The following is a 20624-nucleotide window of genomic DNA, read 5'->3' as shown; positions in this document are numbered from 1 at the left end:
ACTTTTATGGGAACACCTTGAGCAAAAACAGGCAGGACTTAGAAATTTGTCAGCTGGGTGGTTTTTGGTGTCCACAGACATTTTTCCTGGCAGCCATATTGTTATGAAACAATATGAAATTATACTTATTAACGTCCCATTCCATTTAGTGTAGCAACACGCACAATACTGGCACCCTGACACTGTTTGACCTAAATGGAACAAAAAATTAGTGTTGTTGTTCACACCTGTGTTTACCCTACTATTTCCTGTCAAATAGACAAATAATAATAAATAAAAATGACATAAAAACATCACTATGTGTTCCTGACTGTGAGTGCAATATTTCACATTACACGTTGTCATTTTTTGCCTACAAATATTTGATTAGAGCATTAGTCCATTGTGTAACAGCTTTTCCTCAATTATATTTTTGTACTTAAGCGAGGACAAAATGACAGGGCACTTGTGTTAATGCAGTGCTGTTGCCAGGTTGTTACCATGTCAACAATGTGGTTGATAGTATGGATAATTGTAATCAGTGCTGAGCGCAGAGGCAGCTGTTCAGCTTGCTGGATGTGTCTAATTCAACCAACCAGGAGTGACAATCAGTCCTAAAGAAACAGAATTTTTAAGGTTTCTTGTGTGTTTCCATCTCATGTATTTTTTCATCTTTCATTCCGAGTGCTTTTTTTAAAAAATTAAAATCCAGTTGTCTGAAAAAAAAAAAAAAAAAATGTCTCAGTTCACGTGTGCAGGTGTGTGCTTCAAAACACTTCTCGCTCAGTAATCAGGAGAACATACGCACACAAAGACACACTTGTAGTTCAGAGGCCACTTCAAACGAGGTTCTTGAATTCAGATGAGCTTAGTGGTGAAAAGGAACACACACTCACACGCACACACACACGATTTGCAATTTAAACGATGCTTTTGTCAAGTAACCATGTGATCATCCCTTTGATCGGTTACATTTGTTCACTCTGTGCATCTCATATGTCTTGAGTGCGTGATTAACGTCCTGCGAATCTAACAGAGTAGACAGATGAACTGAGATGTGAGCTGAACTGATGGATTGATGAACTAACGTTGGATCAGGAAATTTATCAGGTTCGTTGACTCTGAGTAATTTTTCTGCCTCTCCCTCTTATGACGTGTTGTCAAAACTACTATACAGCTTGTTGCTATGCCATCTGGTTTCCGTGGCAATGTCTCATCCAGGATGACCTCGTACAGCATGACCTTCCTTTTCTAACTGATAGTCCATCATTGCATGTGTTGCGTGCCGGTTAGTGAGTTGTGTAAGTCTTTGGCAGTCTGCGTGAGCCAGTCTGTGTTTGCATGTCTCTATAATGTGAGTATGTGTTGTAGCTTGCATTTTATTCTTTGTATATGTGTGTGTTACGACAGCGTGTGTATAATAAGTTAGGTATGTTGGTATGTGTCCATTTGTCTGACTTTGTGGTCCATGTATTGATAATAAGTCTTGTCATGGTGTCTGTGCAGTATGACAGGTACAGTGCAGGATTCACACAGACTGTCTGTGAAAACATGGACAGAGGAGGAGAGTGACCGAGCTGACAGCACACTTAGCAGGTACACACACACACACGTACACATTTTCATGATTTTATGTGTAGTGCGAGTATCTTTACATATTACAGTAATTCAGTCATATAACTTTGATTTTAGTTTTTGAGATACATACTTGCTATATCATTTATAATACTGATATGTTTTATTTAAAGTCACTTAAATCACTATTTTTATATTTTAACAATGCAGAAAATGAATTTGAGAGATTTTGCTGGTGATGCAGAAAAATCACTGGACTCTGGAACTTTACAAGTCTTTTGCCGATACATTAAAAGGAGCAAGTACACAGAAGTCTGATATGCCTTACGCTGAAACTGGTTTAATGAAATTTTGAGAGTTTTGGAGTTGTGTTCGTTGTAGGTTTGTCATACTTTAGTTTTGTGTGAAACTGCTCAGTGAAGAACATCTCTTGTCTTGCACAATTTACGTCATCACCATGAACATCACTGTTACATTATCGTACCTTGAGTATTTTATCCAGTGACTCCTTTTATTAGGGAGAAAGTGAAAGAACAAGCTAGAAATGATGCTTGTGTGACTACATTGTGGAACAAAAATAGCTTTAGTGGCTAACAGGAAAGTCATGATGTCACTTTAATGACTTCTGGGTGTGTGGTCTTTCTAATTATGAATCAGCGAATCAGTATATCAGCAAAATGAGACTACAGAAGTTGTCAGGGACATCAAACAATAGGTCTGCACACCAGAAACTGCTCCTCGAGACTTTTTTAATAGTATCACCACATGTGACGTTTCAGGCACCAGCCCTTCAGACGCCAATCACGTGGTCACATGAAGTCATGCAGTTGTGCCGTGGTTCACCTATAGCTTTTACTTCTGGTGATTGCATTTATGCTTTTAAAATCACAAAAGTGGTTCTCATTTGTGAAGATTATCTTGCCGAACAAAACAAGTGAGTATCATGAACTTTTGTTTGCCACAGAGCTTATTTTCTGTATTAATCCAAAATCCAAAGGAAAAAGCCTGTAAAAAGCTATATATTTTAGTGGTTTTTAGAGTTGGTGGAGACCAAAGCAGAGCAAAGAGTGAGTGTTCATCAGGTGGACCGAAAACTTCTTGCTCTGTGTCTGCTGCATGTATAGGCTATGCAGCTGTTTGCTAACAGGTTCACTACATCAACTTTATAAGATCATCTGTCAATGTTTACAGCTTGTTTTGCTGCCCCCAAGTGGACAAATACATTAATAATGAATATGCATTTCTTTTGTAATATTCAGAGTTGCAGGTCTTAACTATTCCCCCCCAGTTAAATTTTATATATGATCTTTAAAGATTATTATTGCTCTCCTATGTGAATGTATGTATTTGTGATGTGTTTGTGTACGTAGAGCACAGTCGATGTGTGATGACACTTCTTCCGAGCTTCAGAGAATGGCGGCCATTGACAGAAGGGATATTAACTCCCAGAATTCCCTTCGTGGACGAGGTGCTCTGTCCAGGTAGGATAGTTGATGAGTGGGCTGACCTACGGAAGCCAAGAATGGCCACTCATGTTAATGCTGTTATCTTGAGATGACAAATTAATTATATCATTATCTTGAGGTATCTTGAGATGAATTACTTTGTGATCTCGAGAGAGCTGCTGATACTATTTTTTCTTTTTAAATATTCAAACACGTGTATACCTGGAGAAAATTAATTGTTGGACTGGTTCCCTGTATTATGAAGTTTTTACGTTTGTCTGAATCTGTCACCAGGATAGTTAATATGGTGATGACTCTGAGAGAATGGGCGCAGAAGAGTTTGACTGAGGAGTCGGAGCGGCCGGACTCTTTTCTGGAACGTTTCAGAGGCCCCGCAGATGCAAACGTGCAAGCCCCACCCAGCAGGTTCAGCCACAGCCACACTGGCTCGGATGCAGATAATGAAGTCAGACGCTCCAGACGCACGTAAGAACAAAAGGGAAAAAAAAAAACTAAATCAGTACACATTAAAAAACAACTAACACGTAAATCTGCCTTTTTTTTTTTTCCGTGTCTGTCAGGAGGAGGAAGTGTAATATTGTCGTCTTATCACCATCTGATGATGCATACTACCACTGGCTGCTGGTGATTGGTGCTGCTGTTTTTTATAACTGGACCCTACTGGTTGTCAGGTTGGGACCAGTTACTGTTTAAAACAATACGAGTGGGTGTCCTAATACTTCTTGCACTACAATGAATCAACTACTACTTCTCCATTACTTACCTTGCTCTTGATTATTTAAATAATGTTAAACCTATGTAATAGCCTATATTTTGTTTAGTGATGTACTTACAATGATCAAACCCAGAGAAAACCATAATTTATTCAAGGTAATTGCATTTTCTACTAACTACAAGTCGCTATAACTTTCTGGAAAACACAGGAAGTGTCTGAGAGTGGATCAACGAACATGACCAAAATGAGAATACAACTTTAATAGATTACTTTGTCTGTAAACATGATTCTTGCTGTGTCATATCAGACTTTCATCAGTGATGGTAGTGGTTTAACAAAACAAAAACTACCAGCCTCATAAAACTACATCTGGGGGTTGGGTGGGTGGGAGTTGGAGTTGAGTCTATCCCTGCTGACACTGGGCGAGAGGCGGCGTATACACTGTACAAGTCACCAGTTCATCGCAGTGCCCGTGTATGTGTCCATTTGGGAGTGTATTCAGGCTTAATATTATTGTTACTACCACAACTATTATTTCAGGAATTAAAATGAGGCACTGATATTCCTGTTCAAAATAATATGTCTTAATTAATTAATTATGCATAATTATTTCTTTAGTTCAGCATGTTTTTGTGGTTTTCTTCATGTGTTAGTGTTTCAGTCAATCTGTTTCTGTAGGGCCTGTTTCGATGAGCTCCAGATGAGGAGTGTGTTGGTGTGGCTGGTACTGGACTACATCTGTGATGGAATCTACATCCTGGATATAGCTGTTCGTCTCCACACAGGTACTGAAAAATAAGTCGACCAGTTGAGATTCAAATTTCCATTGCTACATGAAACTGTTTGATTTGATCTTGGTTTTCAACTGATACCTTTGTCATCTGAGAAACAACAACAGTCATTAATTCATCATTGAATTTACGTTTCTTGTGTACGTGAAGGTTTCTTGGATCAAGGCTTGATGGTGAAAGACGTGCAGCGTCTGAGAGAAACCTACATCCGAACCTTACAGTGTAAGCTTGACATTTGCTCCATCCTTCCAACTGACCTCCTGTACCTGACCGTTGGGATCAGCTACACTCCTCTTCTTCGATTCAACCGGCTGCTGCGCCTGATGCGTCTATTCGAGCTGTTTGAACGTACAGAGACACGAACGAGCTACCCCAACGCTTTTCGCATCTGTAAACTAGTTCTGTACATCCTGGTGATCATCCACTGGAACGCATGTGGATACTACAGCTTCTCTAAGATCCTGGGACTGGGCTCTGATTCCTGGGTTTATCCCAATGCTTCAGATCCTGAGTTTGGCTCCCTGACCAGAAGTTACATCTATTGTCTGTACTGGTCCACTCTGACACTGACCACCATTGGAGAGACACCTCCTCCTGTTAGAGATGAGGAATATTTGTTCCTGATATTTGACTTTCTGGTGAGTCCATGGCAAAGATGAAACCTTAGCTGATATGATAAACTCCTTACACCATGTGGATCCCAGTTATTCCAGTTTATCAAAAGGGCTAATACTGGTATTTCTCTCCTAGGTGGGTGTTCTGATCTTTGCCTCCATTGTGGGTAATGTTGGAGCCATGATCTCCAACATGAATGCCACAAGAGCAGCCTTTCAGAGCCGCGTAGACACCCTGAAACACTACATGCACTTCAGACATGTCAGCAAGGTGCTGGAGCAGCGCGTCATCCGCTGGTTTGACTACCTCTGGACCAATCAGAAGACAATAGATGAACAAGAAGTACTGAGGAGCCTCCCCAATAAACTAAGAGCAGAGATCGCTATTAATGTTCACCTGGACACACTGAAGAAGGTAAAGACACACTTTCATCTCTTAAAATTCAATGTATTTATTCAGAGGTTATCATCAAAAGGTGAAAATTAATTGTGAGTGTGTATGTGTGTGTGTGTGAATGGACATAGGTGCGTATTTTCCAGGACTGTGAGGCAGGCCTCCTTGTAGAATTGGTGTTAAAACTTCGGCCGCAGGTTTTCAGTCCTGGAGACTACATCTGTAGAAAGGTTAGTATTACCTCTCCTGGTACTGTCAAAGGACATACGGTAGTCTCAACTGCTACTGCTGTGACAGTGTAATGGATGTATTTAACTATGAATGGGGTGTCCAAACATAGCAGTCCATTTATTCCAATAAAAGCTGGTCACCTAGCATAAACACAGATGGTCCAACAAGAAATAGATGGTCTTAAAAATTAACCATGGTTTGGTTCATTTCTGTTGTGAAAACATGTTTTTGGATGGTTTAGATTTTTGGACCAATCACATGATGTTTTGGGACGCTATTGTCAGCACTAGAAAAAGGAAAAACAATGCAACAAAACAAACTGAGTTGCAGTAGGACATGGAGAGAGGAAAAGACCAAATGTTTAACAGACAAATGGTACGACGACTTTATGAAAAGTCAGAAAATATTCTGAAACTTTTCCAAGACGACGAGAGATACGTCCCTGTGCAAACATAGACTCACTCATAAAAACATTGTCCATAATACTGCTGGTATTCAGAACCTTCACATCATACCTTTAATTTCTCAAAGGCAGTTTTATAATTGTTAACTGTACATTTACTGCTGTTTCTAGCCTACATTACTACTATAGCTATACCTACAGTAGTATTAGGTGAGCCCTAGTAGCTAACACAAGGCTAGTAGGCTAGTTTTCAGTTCTCGTGCCTATTTGCTGAAAGGATAGTATTGTTGTTAAAAGTACTGACTTATATTACCTTTCCCAGGGAGATGTGGGTAAGGAGATGTATATAATTAAAGATGGCCAGCTGGCAGTGGTTGGGGAGGATGGAGTCACTCAGTTCGCAGTCCTGACCTCAGGAAGCTGCTTCGGAGAAATCAGCATTCTGAACATCAGCGGCAGTAAGATGGGTAACAGACGTACGGCTAACATTCGCAGTCTGGGATACTCAGACCTGTTCTGCCTTTCCAAACAAGACCTGATGGAGGCGCTTCAGGAGTTCCCCGACGCCAGGGCTCAGCTGGAGCAGAGGGGGCGGGACATCCTACAGAAGGAGGGGCTTCTGGAGGAAGTAAACGTGTCTGCAGGGGAGGAACTTGAGGAGAAGGTGGAGAGGCTGGAAACCAGTCTGGACCGGTTACAGGTCAGTACTATTATTCAGAGGTGGGGACTTAAGTCACATGACTTGGACTTGAGTCACAAATTTGGTTAGTTTAGAGTCATATTGTCTTAACAGCAACTTGAGTTGAACTGTAACACCAATCACACATAACTTCACTTCAGCCACAACTTAGTGTTCTTTGTGCATCTTCAAATGTTGAACAAAGCTGGAAGTTGCTGCATCTGTCTATAATTTTTGATCAGCACATTTTCCATACAGCAATTTGTTTTTTTGTTGACGAACTTGTAGTTTTGTATGTAAACCAAATTATCTTTGGTACCATTTTCTCCAACTTGTGCCTGGTTAATTAACATTAGCTCTTCATGGTTCTCCCCTATAACTTGATTGGATGCTTTTGGTTCAAACAAAATGGATCTGAGGAATTAAGTTGATGGAAATAAATAGCATGAATGTTAATTGGTTCAGAAAATGAACTGATTCGTGACACAGTTTTTAAATAACATGCATTCTTTAGGCTTGGTATCATTTTCAAGTCAAAAGTCCAAGTTAAGTCACGAGTCATTGGTGTTAAAGTCCAAAGTCAAATCTGTACAAAAGTTTTATTTGTGATTGGAGTCTGGGCTACAGACAGAGGTATGGACTCAAGTCACAGATCAAAAAGTAAGTTTTAGCTTAGCTTAACTGCTAAATAAGTTTGTAAATCAATGAAGCTGGAAACTTACTGTTAAATAATGTCTCATTTTGGACTCAAAAAGTTTGGGGCTTTGGGATTGCTGTTGATAGCCTTCTCTTCCTACATTCACGTTATTACAATAATGATAATAACCAGTGATATCCTTATTTTCAGACATGTTTGGCCCGTCTGCAGAGTGAGTTCAACTCTTCTCAGCTTCGACTGAAACAGCGACTTACAACCCTTGAACACAACGCCACCATAGCAGCCACGGGCAGTGGCTTCCTGTCAGACGCTGATGGCAATGAGAGCGTTTCTGGTGGTGACGGCGTGCGGAGTGAAATCAACATCCGGCTCTAAAGCACATATTCTGACTATGGAAATATATGGAAACAGCACACAGCATCACCACGGTACAAAATATTTGCTGTGTTTCTTTTATTTATTCACAAAAAACTACTGTACATTTGAAAACACAGCAAACCGCACATTTTGATTGATGTTCCCCGATCAATATTTAAAATACATTTGGTTTTATAACTGTCTTAACTGAACTGTCTTGTCCATTTGTTTCTTACCTTCTAAACTTCTCTTTTTAAATTAATATTTTTTGCCAGAAATTTGCAATGAAATAACACTTATATTATTACAATGACATGAATGACATGTCTTCTTTCAGGGTTTGTCAAGCCTTGTTCTTTTTTTAACAACTGAAAGAAAAAAGTGTACAGTCCCTTTTCTTAGATTTTGACACATTTTTAACAAACATTTATATATAACTTTATATAAGATGGCTTTGAAAAAAATATTTAAAACAACACACTAATTCAAAGGTTGCAGACACTCACTTTGGAATATAATGAAAAATACAATAACACAATAACCCCAATTTCTAATACATTGACTGAAGAGTTTATGTCTGAATTCTTCATTTTCTAACACAGATCTTAACTAATACACAGCTAAGGGAGCATTATAGGGTCAAAAAACTGTCCACTTGTGTCTCAACAGGTGTCTTTAATTATGTTTTGTTCCACTAGGGGGCGTAAACTCTCTATGAATGCCGGTGATGGCCTGCTGTTTTAACTCAATATGACACTTCTTTAACTTCACAACGCAGGTCCAGTGGATTGTTCCATTTATCTTTAGGAACATCTCACGCTACTTGAATAAAATAAAAGTCTATGAATAGTTCATTTTCAGAACTCACTGAAAAACTTGAAAATAAAAAAGTAGTGGCTGTTTTGTTAATGTTGACTAGAGTATTGACTGGTGGTTACATGTTGCATATAACCTTAATGGATGCAGATGAAACAACAAAAGCAATTTCATTTTATTTGCATATAATTCAATAATATTTTACTTCAGATAAGTTGACTTTACATGAACTAAAATAGGAAAGCTTTTCTTTTTCTATCTTGTCTTTGAATCTGTTTCATAGATTGTTTTAATGCTTTTTAATCTTTGTCATACGTTTAAAAATATCTTTACTTCATTTCATGTCAGCAGCTTTATTATTAAAATATTGTTAATTACTAACCGAACACTGACTGATTTATTTTGAGCATGTTTATCATGCCGTGACACACTTTGAGTGCAACTACTTTATAACCATGAAAGGCCATGTGAGTGTGTCTGTGTGTGTACGTATGTATGTATGTTAATAACCATGTCATAGTCCACTAATGTGGCCACTGCATGCTCCAATCTGCAGCCATGTCAGTGAGTAACTTAGGACCAAAGTCCAACATCACATGACTGCAAGATTTCAGGAAGTGACTTTTAAGGAACGCGTGGAAACTGTGAAAAATCACTGTGTTAAAAAGGTAGAAACACTCTGATGGCTCCTCTTTGGGTTCCTCTGTACTTTCCACCTTTAACTCTCACTTCTTTCTCTTTCTTCTTTTGAATCTTCTTTGTGCTTTGTGTTCTGTGCATGTTTCTGTCTTTCCTTTCCTTTGTCAGAAGTCCCCTTCTCTGTCTCTCTCTTTTTTGTCCTTTATCTTTCTGTCCCTTGTTCTCATAGACCTAGAATGATAGATTTCAGTGGAAACCATGTTTTTTTCTTGCTCTTCAGTGAGAGTCATCTTATCTGATTGTGTTTCATATTGTGTGTACACGTACAGTATATTGATTGAAACTCTGTGCACATACAGTACATGTATATATGTGTGTGTGCATGTAGGTGTGTGTGTGGAGATCATGGAGATCAACTTTGTGTTGCTGTGCATGACACTGGTGGCCACTGTGACACCAGCGTCTGCTGCAGCTCAGGTAAGACCTGCATTTTACATATTTTGTCTATTAATCACTGTTCCTTTTTAAAGCTGCAGTATGCAACATTATTTCATTATCATTCTGGTTGAAATAAAAAAAAGTGTGAGCACTGCCTGCCTCTTTGAATTTAGTTTTAAGTGTTTTTTTTTTGTTCTTTTTGTTTTTTGGTAACTTGACCTGATCTGAATCAAACAACCAGTCAGGGTTAGCTAGCATATAACTAGCCAATCATAATGACACTGCATGAACAGTTGCTTAAATAGATTTGAGGCAATCAGCTAGACAGAGGACAGCTGTACGTGCTGTTACATCCCTCACAAAGGATCACTTCATTGCCTCAGAGTCAGTCTAACTAGCCGAGTAGAACAGACGGTGGTTTGCCAGTTAGTTACAGCATCTGACAACCTTGATGTTCTGCTTCAAGCCCAGTAAAACGCGGGTGCGTATTTGGTGCGTCATTTCACGGGCGGGGCTCAGCAGAGTGATACAAGGCAACAAAGAGAGGGGAGATGGGTTTTTCATAGTGTATGTTCAAATAGAGTGCTGGAAGGTAGCAGCGCTCTGCAACAAATGTTTACGATACTTAAGTACTTAAAAGGAAAAATCAATCAAAAATACATATTCTGCAGTTCTATTTATCCATCTAGTTTGAGCATGAGTTGCCAAGTTTTGGAGATACCAGCTGTTGAGATGTCTGCACTGCATCTGGCACTTGGATTGTGATGCTTAAAGCACCAAACTAATACATTTGAAAAATTCAACACCAGTCCATAAAGATAATCCACAGACCTTGCTTTGATGTAGGAAAGATTTTCTTTCAAGCATAAAGAAAATAGTTCCAGTGGATTTTACCATTCAAAGAAAGTAGTTCCTATGAGACTGCTCACATGTGAATCATCATGAGTAAACGGGTCATGATTTCTGGAAAGAGACATTGTTGCTGAGTTTTTCAAACATATGTTTTTGGTTCTTTGAGCACCAAAACCTGAGCACCATCTTGTTCCATTATATTGGAGAGAAGGCAGACGTTTCTAGAGCCGATATCTCCAAACTCTGCAACTGACACCAAAATGACCCAGACGGATAAACAGCATTAGATTAAAATCTTGTTCAGCAAGATAATCTCCACAAATGAACATCTATAGCCAAAAATCAAAACTGAGCATGCTGACATATTGTATGTCATTATTTCACAGATATTTACAAAACATGTAAATCTCGTGATATTATCTTAACCACAGGCCTTATTCCGGGCAGAATAACAAAAAAGACATTAAAAAACCCACTTGACTGGAAATGCTAATGTGCTAACTCATTTTCATGTTATAGGACCCATTCCTACAGCACTGTATTGCCTACTTCAGCTTTAAAATCATTGTTGATGTCAATGCAATGAATTTATCAGTCATCTTAAAACAGTATTAACAGTAGTACTCCATGCACTGGCAATACTCATACACCACATCATGCTCAGATATATAAATACATAGAAATAAATTATGTTCTCTTCTGCCTACTTTATGTTTCTATAGAATAGGTTGGATATACAGTAGATATTATAGTAACAGTTGACCTACAGTATTTGTATATGTGTATTCTAGCCAGGTATCATAGAGAGTCTCCTACTGGCCACCCACCAGCGTCCCTGGCTCTGGGGTGTCTATGTCTTCACTGTTGGACTTCCCATCATTCTCTTCATTAGCTTCATGTGGCCTGACAAGGTACAGTATGCCTGTTTATATACATACTGTATGTGAGCATTTGGTCCTTAATAAAATAGTGCAGCTGCAGTACAAGAAGTCAAATCATGTGTGTGTGTTTGCTTGTAGAGGTTTGGGCCCCCTGATCAACAGTATTACTATAAGAAGTCTGATGATGCTCAGCCAGATGATCCCGAGTTCTCACTGCAGACAGGATCAGTGGATATCAAAGGTAATGTCTTATTCTTTAGATTATTAAATATTATTAGAAAGAAAGAAGTGGTGCTATACATCCGTAGCTGTAGTGATGATAGTAATGGCAGTGGTGGCTCAGTCAGTGATGGTTAGAGCCGGGTATTGGTACTCGGTACCTTTAAGGCATTGATTGAAATAACTCCGCACCAAGTGGTATTGAAACGTCTCCAGTCAAACAATAGCTTCTTTCTGTACCCAGATCTAAAAAAATTAGGGTTTGCTCACAGCCAATCACTGCAAATGTTCTTCATAAATAAGAACTTTAAAAAAAAAGGTATCAAATGTAGTTCTCCGTTGGTATTGGTACTGGTATTGGTACTGCTATTGTAATTATTTTAAAACATACCCAGCCCTGCTAATGGTATTACAGATTTGGCAGTAGTAGTTTCAGCATTGCTCATCTCTTCTCCTCCTCTCTGTTTAGGAAAGGCCGGCAGAGCTGCAACAAGGAGGAGAGACGCTCACGGTAACCAGAGGAAGTCTGACTTAGACCTGAAGGTGAGATTCAGCAGACGATGTGGGGGTGATAATGACAGATAATGGCGGATAATGTTATTATTCTGAAGGTGTGAAAGCACATTTGAAAGTACTGATGTATCACAGGGAACCTTACAGTACCTGACATCAAATGAAATGTAATTTGTGTGCTGGGGTGGGTATTATGTAGGTACCAACTGGTCTCTAATCATAATGTGCTCAATAATCATGACAAACAAAATCATACATTATATAACTGAAATCAGCGTGTTTAAGAAGGGCAGCTCATTTTACAAATAAACCATGACCACATTTTTATGTTCTGTTACTGTGCTATTGAGCAAAACCCAACCACAAAACAGCAGAGTCCAGGAAATATCTGTTAATAATGTCATACATCATCTCGCAAAAACTTTGATTACTAAAACAACTGATTTGTAACATTCGCTCTGTTTGCTACAGTGGGTTTTAGTATTTTTTAGCTTAAAGGGGCTGTAACCATTTCTGCATATTTTACTTTTCTACTCTTTTTATAGTGCCCTTGAGCAGGTCCTTGAAACTGTGGTTAACAAAAACTGCAAATTTGTGCGTGTGTGTGTTTTGTAGGATCACTGATAGGTTCAACAAACGCAGGAGAGGAGAACACCACCAACACAGAGAGGACACATCTGTGGCCAGTTGTTTTTGAGTGGAACACAATGTCTGAGCACTGACTCTGTGATGGTTTTACCTCATAAACAATGCCTTATTAGTGTATTTTTAATTATTTTTACATATTAAATGTTTTTCACGTACTAATTAATTCATGTCAGGTCTGTCAGTTGTTTGGGTATGAAACTAGTGTCACCACCTGGTGGCTTTTGAAGGCAGGTGGAAACATAACTCTGACTTCGGTCATTTATGGTGAATAAAAAGTTTACTTTGACACAAAATTGTTTGGAAACTTGTTTTTACACAATACACTACAGCTGTGACATATTTAAGTAGGATTTACTACCTGATTTGGATGTTATCTTGGCATATTTGAAAAAACACCCAGAGATAGTTTTGACATTTCCTGATTTGGGAAGTTGTTCTTCCAACTTAAGTGTGTTCATCAGCTTTAAAGTTGTAAGGTGGAAACAACACGGACGATCAAAGGGGAGGGTAGAGTTGTTGTTGTTTTACTTCTTGTACAGTCTGATGGATTGGCAAAAACTTTCCCCAGTCTTGTTTCTGCACCAGTACTTTCCCTAAAACGACTAAAATATTGCTTTGTCTGACTTGTTATCAGGGTTGACAACTTTCTACCTAATCTAAGTCACTTTACGTGGACAGTAGCTAATGGTTACAAGCTCACACCATTAATACAAATTACATGTGAACAAAATTGATATACAACACAGAAATTAGGCTACTAAAAAGTTTCCTAACACCAATGTACTTTTCTCTGCCATGTTTCTGCGTATAACGTCAACAGAAAGCTCAGTGAAACTCCAACAGTGTTTTGTTGACTAAAAACTACGAGGGGAAGTAGATATTGGCTGAATTTTAATTTTTGGGTGAACTGCCCCTTTAATTTCTCAGCATCTGCATCACACGTTATATTTTGTTTGTATAATAATCTGTTTAATACGTACAAGAGCTGAAATGTACAAATGACAGGGGGTTATGAGCAGGATTATGTCTTGGCAGGAGCAATGGCATTCTCAAGTCCTGTCTTCATGCTAAGCTAAGCTACCCGGACGCTGGCTGCAGCTATTTATCAACAGTATGAATTTTATCATCCAAATCTTGGCAACAAAGAGAATAAGCTGACATACACATGCTGTGAGTGCAACTTCACTATCATGGCATAGCTATTAAAACCTCCTTCTCTTAGACATAATTTATATCTGTCCTTCATTTTGAATCATTATTCAGCCAGTCTCATATGCGATCCTTTGAGATAAAATGTCTCCCTCTGCTCGGCCTCTTCCTGCCTTGTTCAGATCTGACCTTCAGTGGCATTTAGCAGCTCACAACATTTATTTGAAATGGCACAATGCTGCTCATCAACAGAATGACCACTTGAGCCCTTTAATGACACTCACAGAGAACACTTGCCGTCGGATAAGTGGCCATGAGAGAATAGGAAAAATCAAAGAGCTGCAGAGTGGAGAACGGGAAAGAGAGGACGAGACAGATGGCAGATCACAAACAAAAGGAGAGAGATTTGGGGGTATTGAGCAACACTTGATGACGCACTGCTGGCACCCTGTGCTCTAATCAAATGCATATGTTTGTGGAGAATTATTGTTATAGCCTTTTCACACTACCTTCTGCTAATATAATGATGCTGTACTCTGTTTTTGTTCTACTACATAACACTAAAAATGAACATTTCCCGAAAGTGCGATTACTTTTTGGCAAGCGTGCATCTGTTCTAGACACTCCCTGCATACTTTGTATATTTTATGCCCGTAGAGAATCAGGTATTTTATCGGTTTCTCCCCCTCCTTGGGCACAGCTCTCTTTGGATCCAGGTGTGGGAAACATTTGAAAAGCGCTCACAGTGAAAATCAACTAAACTCTGAGAAGCAGTAATCTCTTCTTAGTTCTCTGCTGTCTAAACAAGAAGAGGATGGAGGGCCAGCTGTTGCTGTTCACAGGACTGATGGTGATCATAGTTTGCTCTCAGTCCCTCAGTGTAAGTACTAATCACTCTGGCTGTTTTGCTGCTTTATATCTAATTTGGAAATATTTAAATTCTAAGCCACACATCTTCTTCTTGACTTCAGTTTTGTGCACTAATGTGTTTTGTGTGTATGTTTTATATCCTGAAATGTGTTATCATTCACCAAGTTTGTATGGCTGTCACTGTTGTTGACCACATAAAAATGTGTACCGTGTTGATGAATTTAGGTGAGATGCTAATTAAGGTATAATTAGCACTTTGAGTGCAACTCAAAAGATTTGGTTGAGAGATAAAGTAATTCACTTCATGAATCTGTTTTTTCAGAGTTGCATGACTAATTCCAGTGAAAGTGATAGACTGAATGATGTTACTTTTCTCACTAGCTAACGTCCAAACCTCCTGTTTTAATTGCAGCTGGGATAGTTAACCATATTCATGTGTTTGTCAAAGCGTTCTTGAATTTTTGTACCTGTGAGTACAAGTAATGCAAGTAATGAAAAACTTGATGGGTTTGCCTGGTTGTTGTGTTTTTGAAGAAATAGCTTAACATTTCTGGAGATACACATATTTTTACTATTTTACCCTTGAGAGTTAGAAGACAAAATTACCAGTCTCATATTTATACACTAAATATGAAGCTATAGAGCCAGCAGCTGGTTAGCTTAGCTTAGCATATCATATACACTGCCTTTAAGTGGAAATACTGAGCTTATGGTTATGACATTGGCATTCAAGTGGTTAAGCTGTGATAACACTGCTGCTAGGCAGCGGCAGCATGGATGCCAAAACTGTTGGCATCAAGAAGCCAGCAAGGTGAACAATTTAGCAAGCTGAGCTGGTAACTTTCCTTAGAAATATTTTTTTTGATACAGAGAAAAAAAACTATACTACTAAAATTACAATAAATTACTATCTACCAAGAAAATAACTTCTACAGCCTCCACCATTTCCAAAATCATCAGCAAAAACATCACAACTCGTTTACTCTTTCAGAAAATTTCCACTTCAGAGGTCATAAATACCACAAGACAGGGATGTTTACATGGACTTTTCTTATGAACGCGGTAAAATGCAGCAAAAGACTAAAGGCTGGGGGAAACAGCTGGCCTGGCTCACTAATTAACATGCAAATTTTGAAATATTTTACATTTCTTGTTCTTAAAATGTGAGGGGATGCACCTCTCCTTGGAAAATGCATCAGTATATCACATATCTGATATTAGGGATTTGAATGAAACACATATAAGAGAGTAGGAGAAATACTGTTGTGTCCATAGCATCTGTGACATTATCTGTCTTTAATCCAAATGTTTTACTATGTATACTTTGTCTCAGAGTGAGGGAAAGAATGTAAGTGAAGATTCTCACAAATATAGCAATCCAAATGTGTGCGTAGGCATCAGACAGATGCCACGACGAGGTCGTTCGTCTGCGGGAACGGGAGAAGCTTCTGAAAGGCCAGCTTCAGAAACAGGAATTCCTCCTACGCAGATTACAATCGCTGGACCAACCTGTCAACACGGACAGAGCCCAGTCCGATCAGACCCAGGACACGGAGCACTCAGGTCAGGGCCACGGCCTCAGGACTGGAAACCAACATTAGAAAATAAGCTTAAAATGTGTTCTGTCAGGTCTCATATTACACAAACAGGAACCAAGACAATGCAGGGAATTCAAAGTGTGTGTCTTTGTGTGTGTGTTTGTGTGTGTGTGTCAGACTGCTCCCAGCTCTTCAGTTCTGGCTCCAAGGCCAGCGGTTTCTACAGAATCAAACCGCATGGCAGCCCTTCTCCTGTCAGAGTCTACTGCGATATGAGTGATGGAGGTGGTTGGATCATCATTCAGAGACGGATCAATGGAGCAGAGAAGTTTAACAGGTGTGTCTGTAACGTGATAACTATCATTATAATAAAATGAAATCATATGAAAAGTGAAAAGCAATCTATCTATCTATCTATCTATCTATCTATCTATCTATCTATCTATCTATCTATCTATCTATCTATCAGGTCGTGGGCAGAATATAAGGATGGTTTCGGAGACATGGATGGAGAATTGGGAGAGTTTTGGCTCGGAAATGACAACCTACATTACATCACTACACAAGGTCAATACTGCTTCTAAAACCACTTACTAAATTTTGTAATTTAAAGGTGCACTAATCAATATTCATATATTGCCAATGGATCAAATCTTAGCTCATAGTGACAAACCCACCGATAATTATCATTCAACTCTTCAAATCTTCTCAGCTCTGCAGAGTGCTGAAGCATCTTTTAACTCATTGTTTCTTGAGTTTTTCCAGCCTGTAGCTTTAATGTTTCACTCTAACCGCTCTCATTATCTAATTTCCAGCAACAGCAGAAAGTTTTCTGTAAAAAATGGTGGATGAACCTGCTCTATGCTACCTCTTAAGCACCAAACAACAAGCAGATAAAGTTAACGACTAATGCCAGCTTGTGAACATGGTGGAGTATATTAATTTTCTGAGAAGAGATAAAACTTCAGGTGGCCCCAAACACGACTCCAAATGAATATCAATGTGGCGCCAGATTGGCTGGATGTGAAACTGTTTGTTTCAGTGAAGTGTGTAGCAATATTGTTTTGCCAAGTGGCCAAAAAACACCTTACAACCACAACAAAAAACATTATTATTCTTGTGTTGACAGGATATGGGTGTTTTTTTTTCTGTTACAGGGAATTATTCTCTGAGGATTAACCTGGAAGACTTTGATGGTAACCAGCGCTATGCTGAGTATAAGAACTTCAAAGTGGCCAATGAACAGGTGTCGATGCTAACTTTGATATTTCACTTGATATTTGAAAAATATACAAGTATTTGATAATGTTGAGGGAAGTAAACTTTCTTTTCCTTTCTTGCAGAGGGTTAGATGAGACAATTGATACTGCTTAAATGTCTGTACTCTAAACATGAGGCTATTGCCAGCATCCTGGTTAGTTTAGCTTAACATAAAGACTGGAAACATTGTTCAAAGATAATACTGCACACCGTAGCCAGAATTGGGAATGATGTTGCAACTAAGTGTACAGTTCCAGCTGGAAATCCAAGATGGACGCCTCCAGGAAAACCTTTGTTGTGCTTGCTCTTTTGCTCTTACGCTGTAATTTGCTCACACAAACACAGTAGCAACATGTCCACCGATACAGTTGGACAGTGTCTACTGTGTGTACGACTGATTTGATGAGGCACCAAAAAAGACAGAAGTGCTAATAAACAGTAGTCCTGCACTGCCAGACAAAGTTCGCAAATGTGAATTAGTCTGGCAGTGTTAGAGCAAATGTCAACATGAGCTCGGCAGATTCGTCTGATTCTTAGGCCAGATAAACAGCAAATTAGTGCAGCGTTCACCTACTGATGATGCACAGCCATGTGGGATTTTGCGGTTGGAGCTGGTGAGGTTCTTCCAAGTTGTAGTTTGTTGTGGTTTACTGAGCCAAAACTATCTTGGCAAGCCCAGTCTTCCTGAAGCAGAATGATCTTGATTTTCTCATCTAACACGCACAGAAAGTAAATAAGCATATTTTCTAAATGTCAAACTATTCCTTTTAAATTTTAAGGTCATGCAAGTTGAGCAGCTCTTCCTGTATCTCTCTCTACAGGATCACTACCGACTTACCTTTGGAAGCTATGTAGGCACAGCAGGAGATGCTCTGTCTGGAACTTATGAGGTCGGTGTGTCAGACTGGGCCAGTCACCAGGGGATCAAATTCAGCACCTACGACCGGGACAACGATAACTACAAAGGAAACTGCGCCGAGGAAGACAAAGGAGGCTGGTGGTTCAACAAGTATGGGTTTTGTGAATAGATAGCGTGGTGATCCCCAAGAAGAAGATGCTCACAGTCATTCATTACAGCAGAAAATGACTAAATATCTTTCTCTCTCCAGGTGCCACTCGGCCAATCTTAACGGCATGTACTACCCCAGCGGGCACTACAGTGCGGTGACAGATGATGGGATAGTTTGGTACACTTGGAGAGGCTGGTGGTACTCCCTGAAGACCAGCATCATGAAGCTGCGGACCGCTGACTTCAAAATTGACCCCATTGACGACCCCAATACTGTTCGTCGCACACCACCCTCCTAGATCAGACTTGAGCAGACATCAAATGTTCTTAGTTTGACTATTTTGGGAAGAGACAGCTTGGCACACATGTATTAAACATATTTTTGAAAACATATTTAAACATAAATCTCATCTTGTAATACTCTCCAGTCCCATGTGCACCTGTTCAGACAGTCAGCACTAATCAATCTTACACCTGATACCAGATATACTTCCTGTGCTATCAGATTGAGTCTGGATGGAGCAAAGTAGCTGCAGAGAAAATGTATTTGAGACAGAGGTGTGGACTTGACAAAATCAAAACAGACTTGCAACACGACTTGGACTTTAACACCAATGACTTGGGACTTCACTTTGGCCTTTTGAAAATATATCTTCCTCCAAGTCCAAAGATGAAAAATTATGTTTAATTATGAAAATGCACACCACAAATCAATTCATTAACCATTTTGTGAATCAACTAATGTTCACATTATTCATTCTTCAAAAGTCAACACTTAATTCCCTGGTTCCACTTTGACTGAACCAATCTCACCACATCAATTAAAGCTGCAGGAAAGAACCATGGAGAACTCATGCTATTTTATTGTGATCCAGTTAGAAAAAATGATACCAAAGATAATTTTGTTCAAGTACAAAACTAGGTTGTGGTCTTGCTTGTGATTTCCAAAACAATGACTTTGTCCCACCTCTGGGTTCAGAGGAATCAAAGAGTCAGTCACCCAGATTTCTGCAGTGGTCTTAAATGAAACTGTACACTTAAACAATATAGTGAAATCCTTAAAATCAGTAGTTCATAGCTGTAGCTCATATAGCATCATACTTGTTAGAGGACTTGTGAAACTCGCTGCTTGTTTTAGATACATGAATGTTGAAAGGGGAAGTAGCCTGCACACACAGCTGTCTGTTTTACTGAAGAAAAGGGAAATCTGATGTCAGTGTGTGTCAGACACAGGCAGAAACACTGGACTGAAGGCGGTGAAAGGAGCCATTATCGTGTCATTGGAAATGGCTTTAACAAGATCTGGAAATGTTTCTTTCAAATGATAATACATGGTAAAAGGAGCAGCAGAGAGTTTGCTCACATCTTATGAAGGTTACCATAAAGTGCCTGTATATCACAAACAGCTGGAATAAAAGAACACAAATTACATGAATGAAACAAAGAGCAGTACACAACAATAGTTATTTCTTGTTTGAATTATGATTATAAAGGATTCCTTTTAGGCTTTTACTATACGCTGTACTTCATCTCACACTGACAGCCCTGTCTCTCTTCCATTTGCATTATACCCATGATTTATGAAATAAAACAAAGGAACACTACCTCTTGTGCGTTGAATTATTTCATATTCTTGCATGATGACCTTAACTGAAACCTTTTGCACACTTTGTGTATTACTGTCACCATTTCTGGAAGCTCATGTAGAGACTGGATACACAGATGAATTAATTTAGCAGCAGAGCCTCACCATTCATAATTTGTTTTTGATAGAACAGATTGTCTGTAAAATAAAATAAGACTCTCATTATCCACATATTGGAAAAGGTTGATTTATGCTCTGCTGTCATTCGTTTATTTGATTATATATCCACAGATATAAATGGCTAAATTACTCTCTGGAAGTCTAGGAGAAACACTGTTTTTTCAT

General features: G+C 39.0%; 3 protein-coding genes across 3 annotated transcripts; all 3 read left to right on the top strand.

Annotated features, from left to right (window-relative positions):
- The first annotated feature begins 765 nt into the window (after positions 1-765).
- Positions 766-8356, top strand: LOC146326534 (cyclic nucleotide-gated cation channel-like). Its single transcript, XM_084718365.1, has 11 exons — positions 766-1089; positions 1486-1575; positions 2925-3035; positions 3294-3485; positions 3581-3691; positions 4414-4520; positions 4677-5164; positions 5277-5555; positions 5666-5764; positions 6491-6868; positions 7695-8356. Exons 2-11 carry the CDS (start codon positions 1487-1489, stop codon positions 7878-7880), a joined length of 2040 nt encoding a protein of 679 aa, XP_084574491.1. The 5' UTR covers positions 766-1089; position 1486; the 3' UTR covers positions 7881-8356.
- Positions 8357-9249: 893 nt separating this feature from the next.
- Positions 9250-12936, top strand: LOC146326533 (calnexin-like). The gene is made up of 6 exons (XM_084718364.1): positions 9250-9346; positions 9706-9794; positions 11399-11518; positions 11627-11729; positions 12177-12250; positions 12836-12936. Exons 2-6 carry the CDS (start codon positions 9723-9725, stop codon positions 12842-12844), a joined length of 378 nt encoding a protein of 125 aa, XP_084574490.1. The 5' UTR covers positions 9250-9346; positions 9706-9722; the 3' UTR covers positions 12845-12936.
- A 1713-nt stretch (positions 12937-14649) lies between these two features.
- Positions 14650-20298, top strand: LOC146326532 (fibrinogen-like protein 1). The gene is made up of 8 exons (XM_084718826.1): positions 14650-14733; positions 14826-14897; positions 16282-16450; positions 16603-16762; positions 16895-16992; positions 17583-17671; positions 18507-18694; positions 18795-20298. The coding sequence occupies exons 1-8, from the start codon at positions 14665-14667 to the stop codon at positions 18991-18993; spliced, it is 1044 nt and encodes a 347-aa protein (XP_084574952.1). The 5' UTR covers positions 14650-14664; the 3' UTR covers positions 18994-20298.
- Positions 20299-20624: the final 326 nt, after the last annotated feature.

This window comes from Lutjanus erythropterus, chromosome 5, assembly GCF_056507025.1.
Source record: "Lutjanus erythropterus isolate fLutEry1 chromosome 5, fLutEry1.hap2, whole genome shotgun sequence".
NCBI lineage: Eukaryota > Metazoa > Chordata > Actinopteri > Lutjaniformes > Lutjanidae > Lutjanus > Lutjanus erythropterus.
This window is presented reverse-complemented; position numbering and strand designations above follow the sequence as displayed.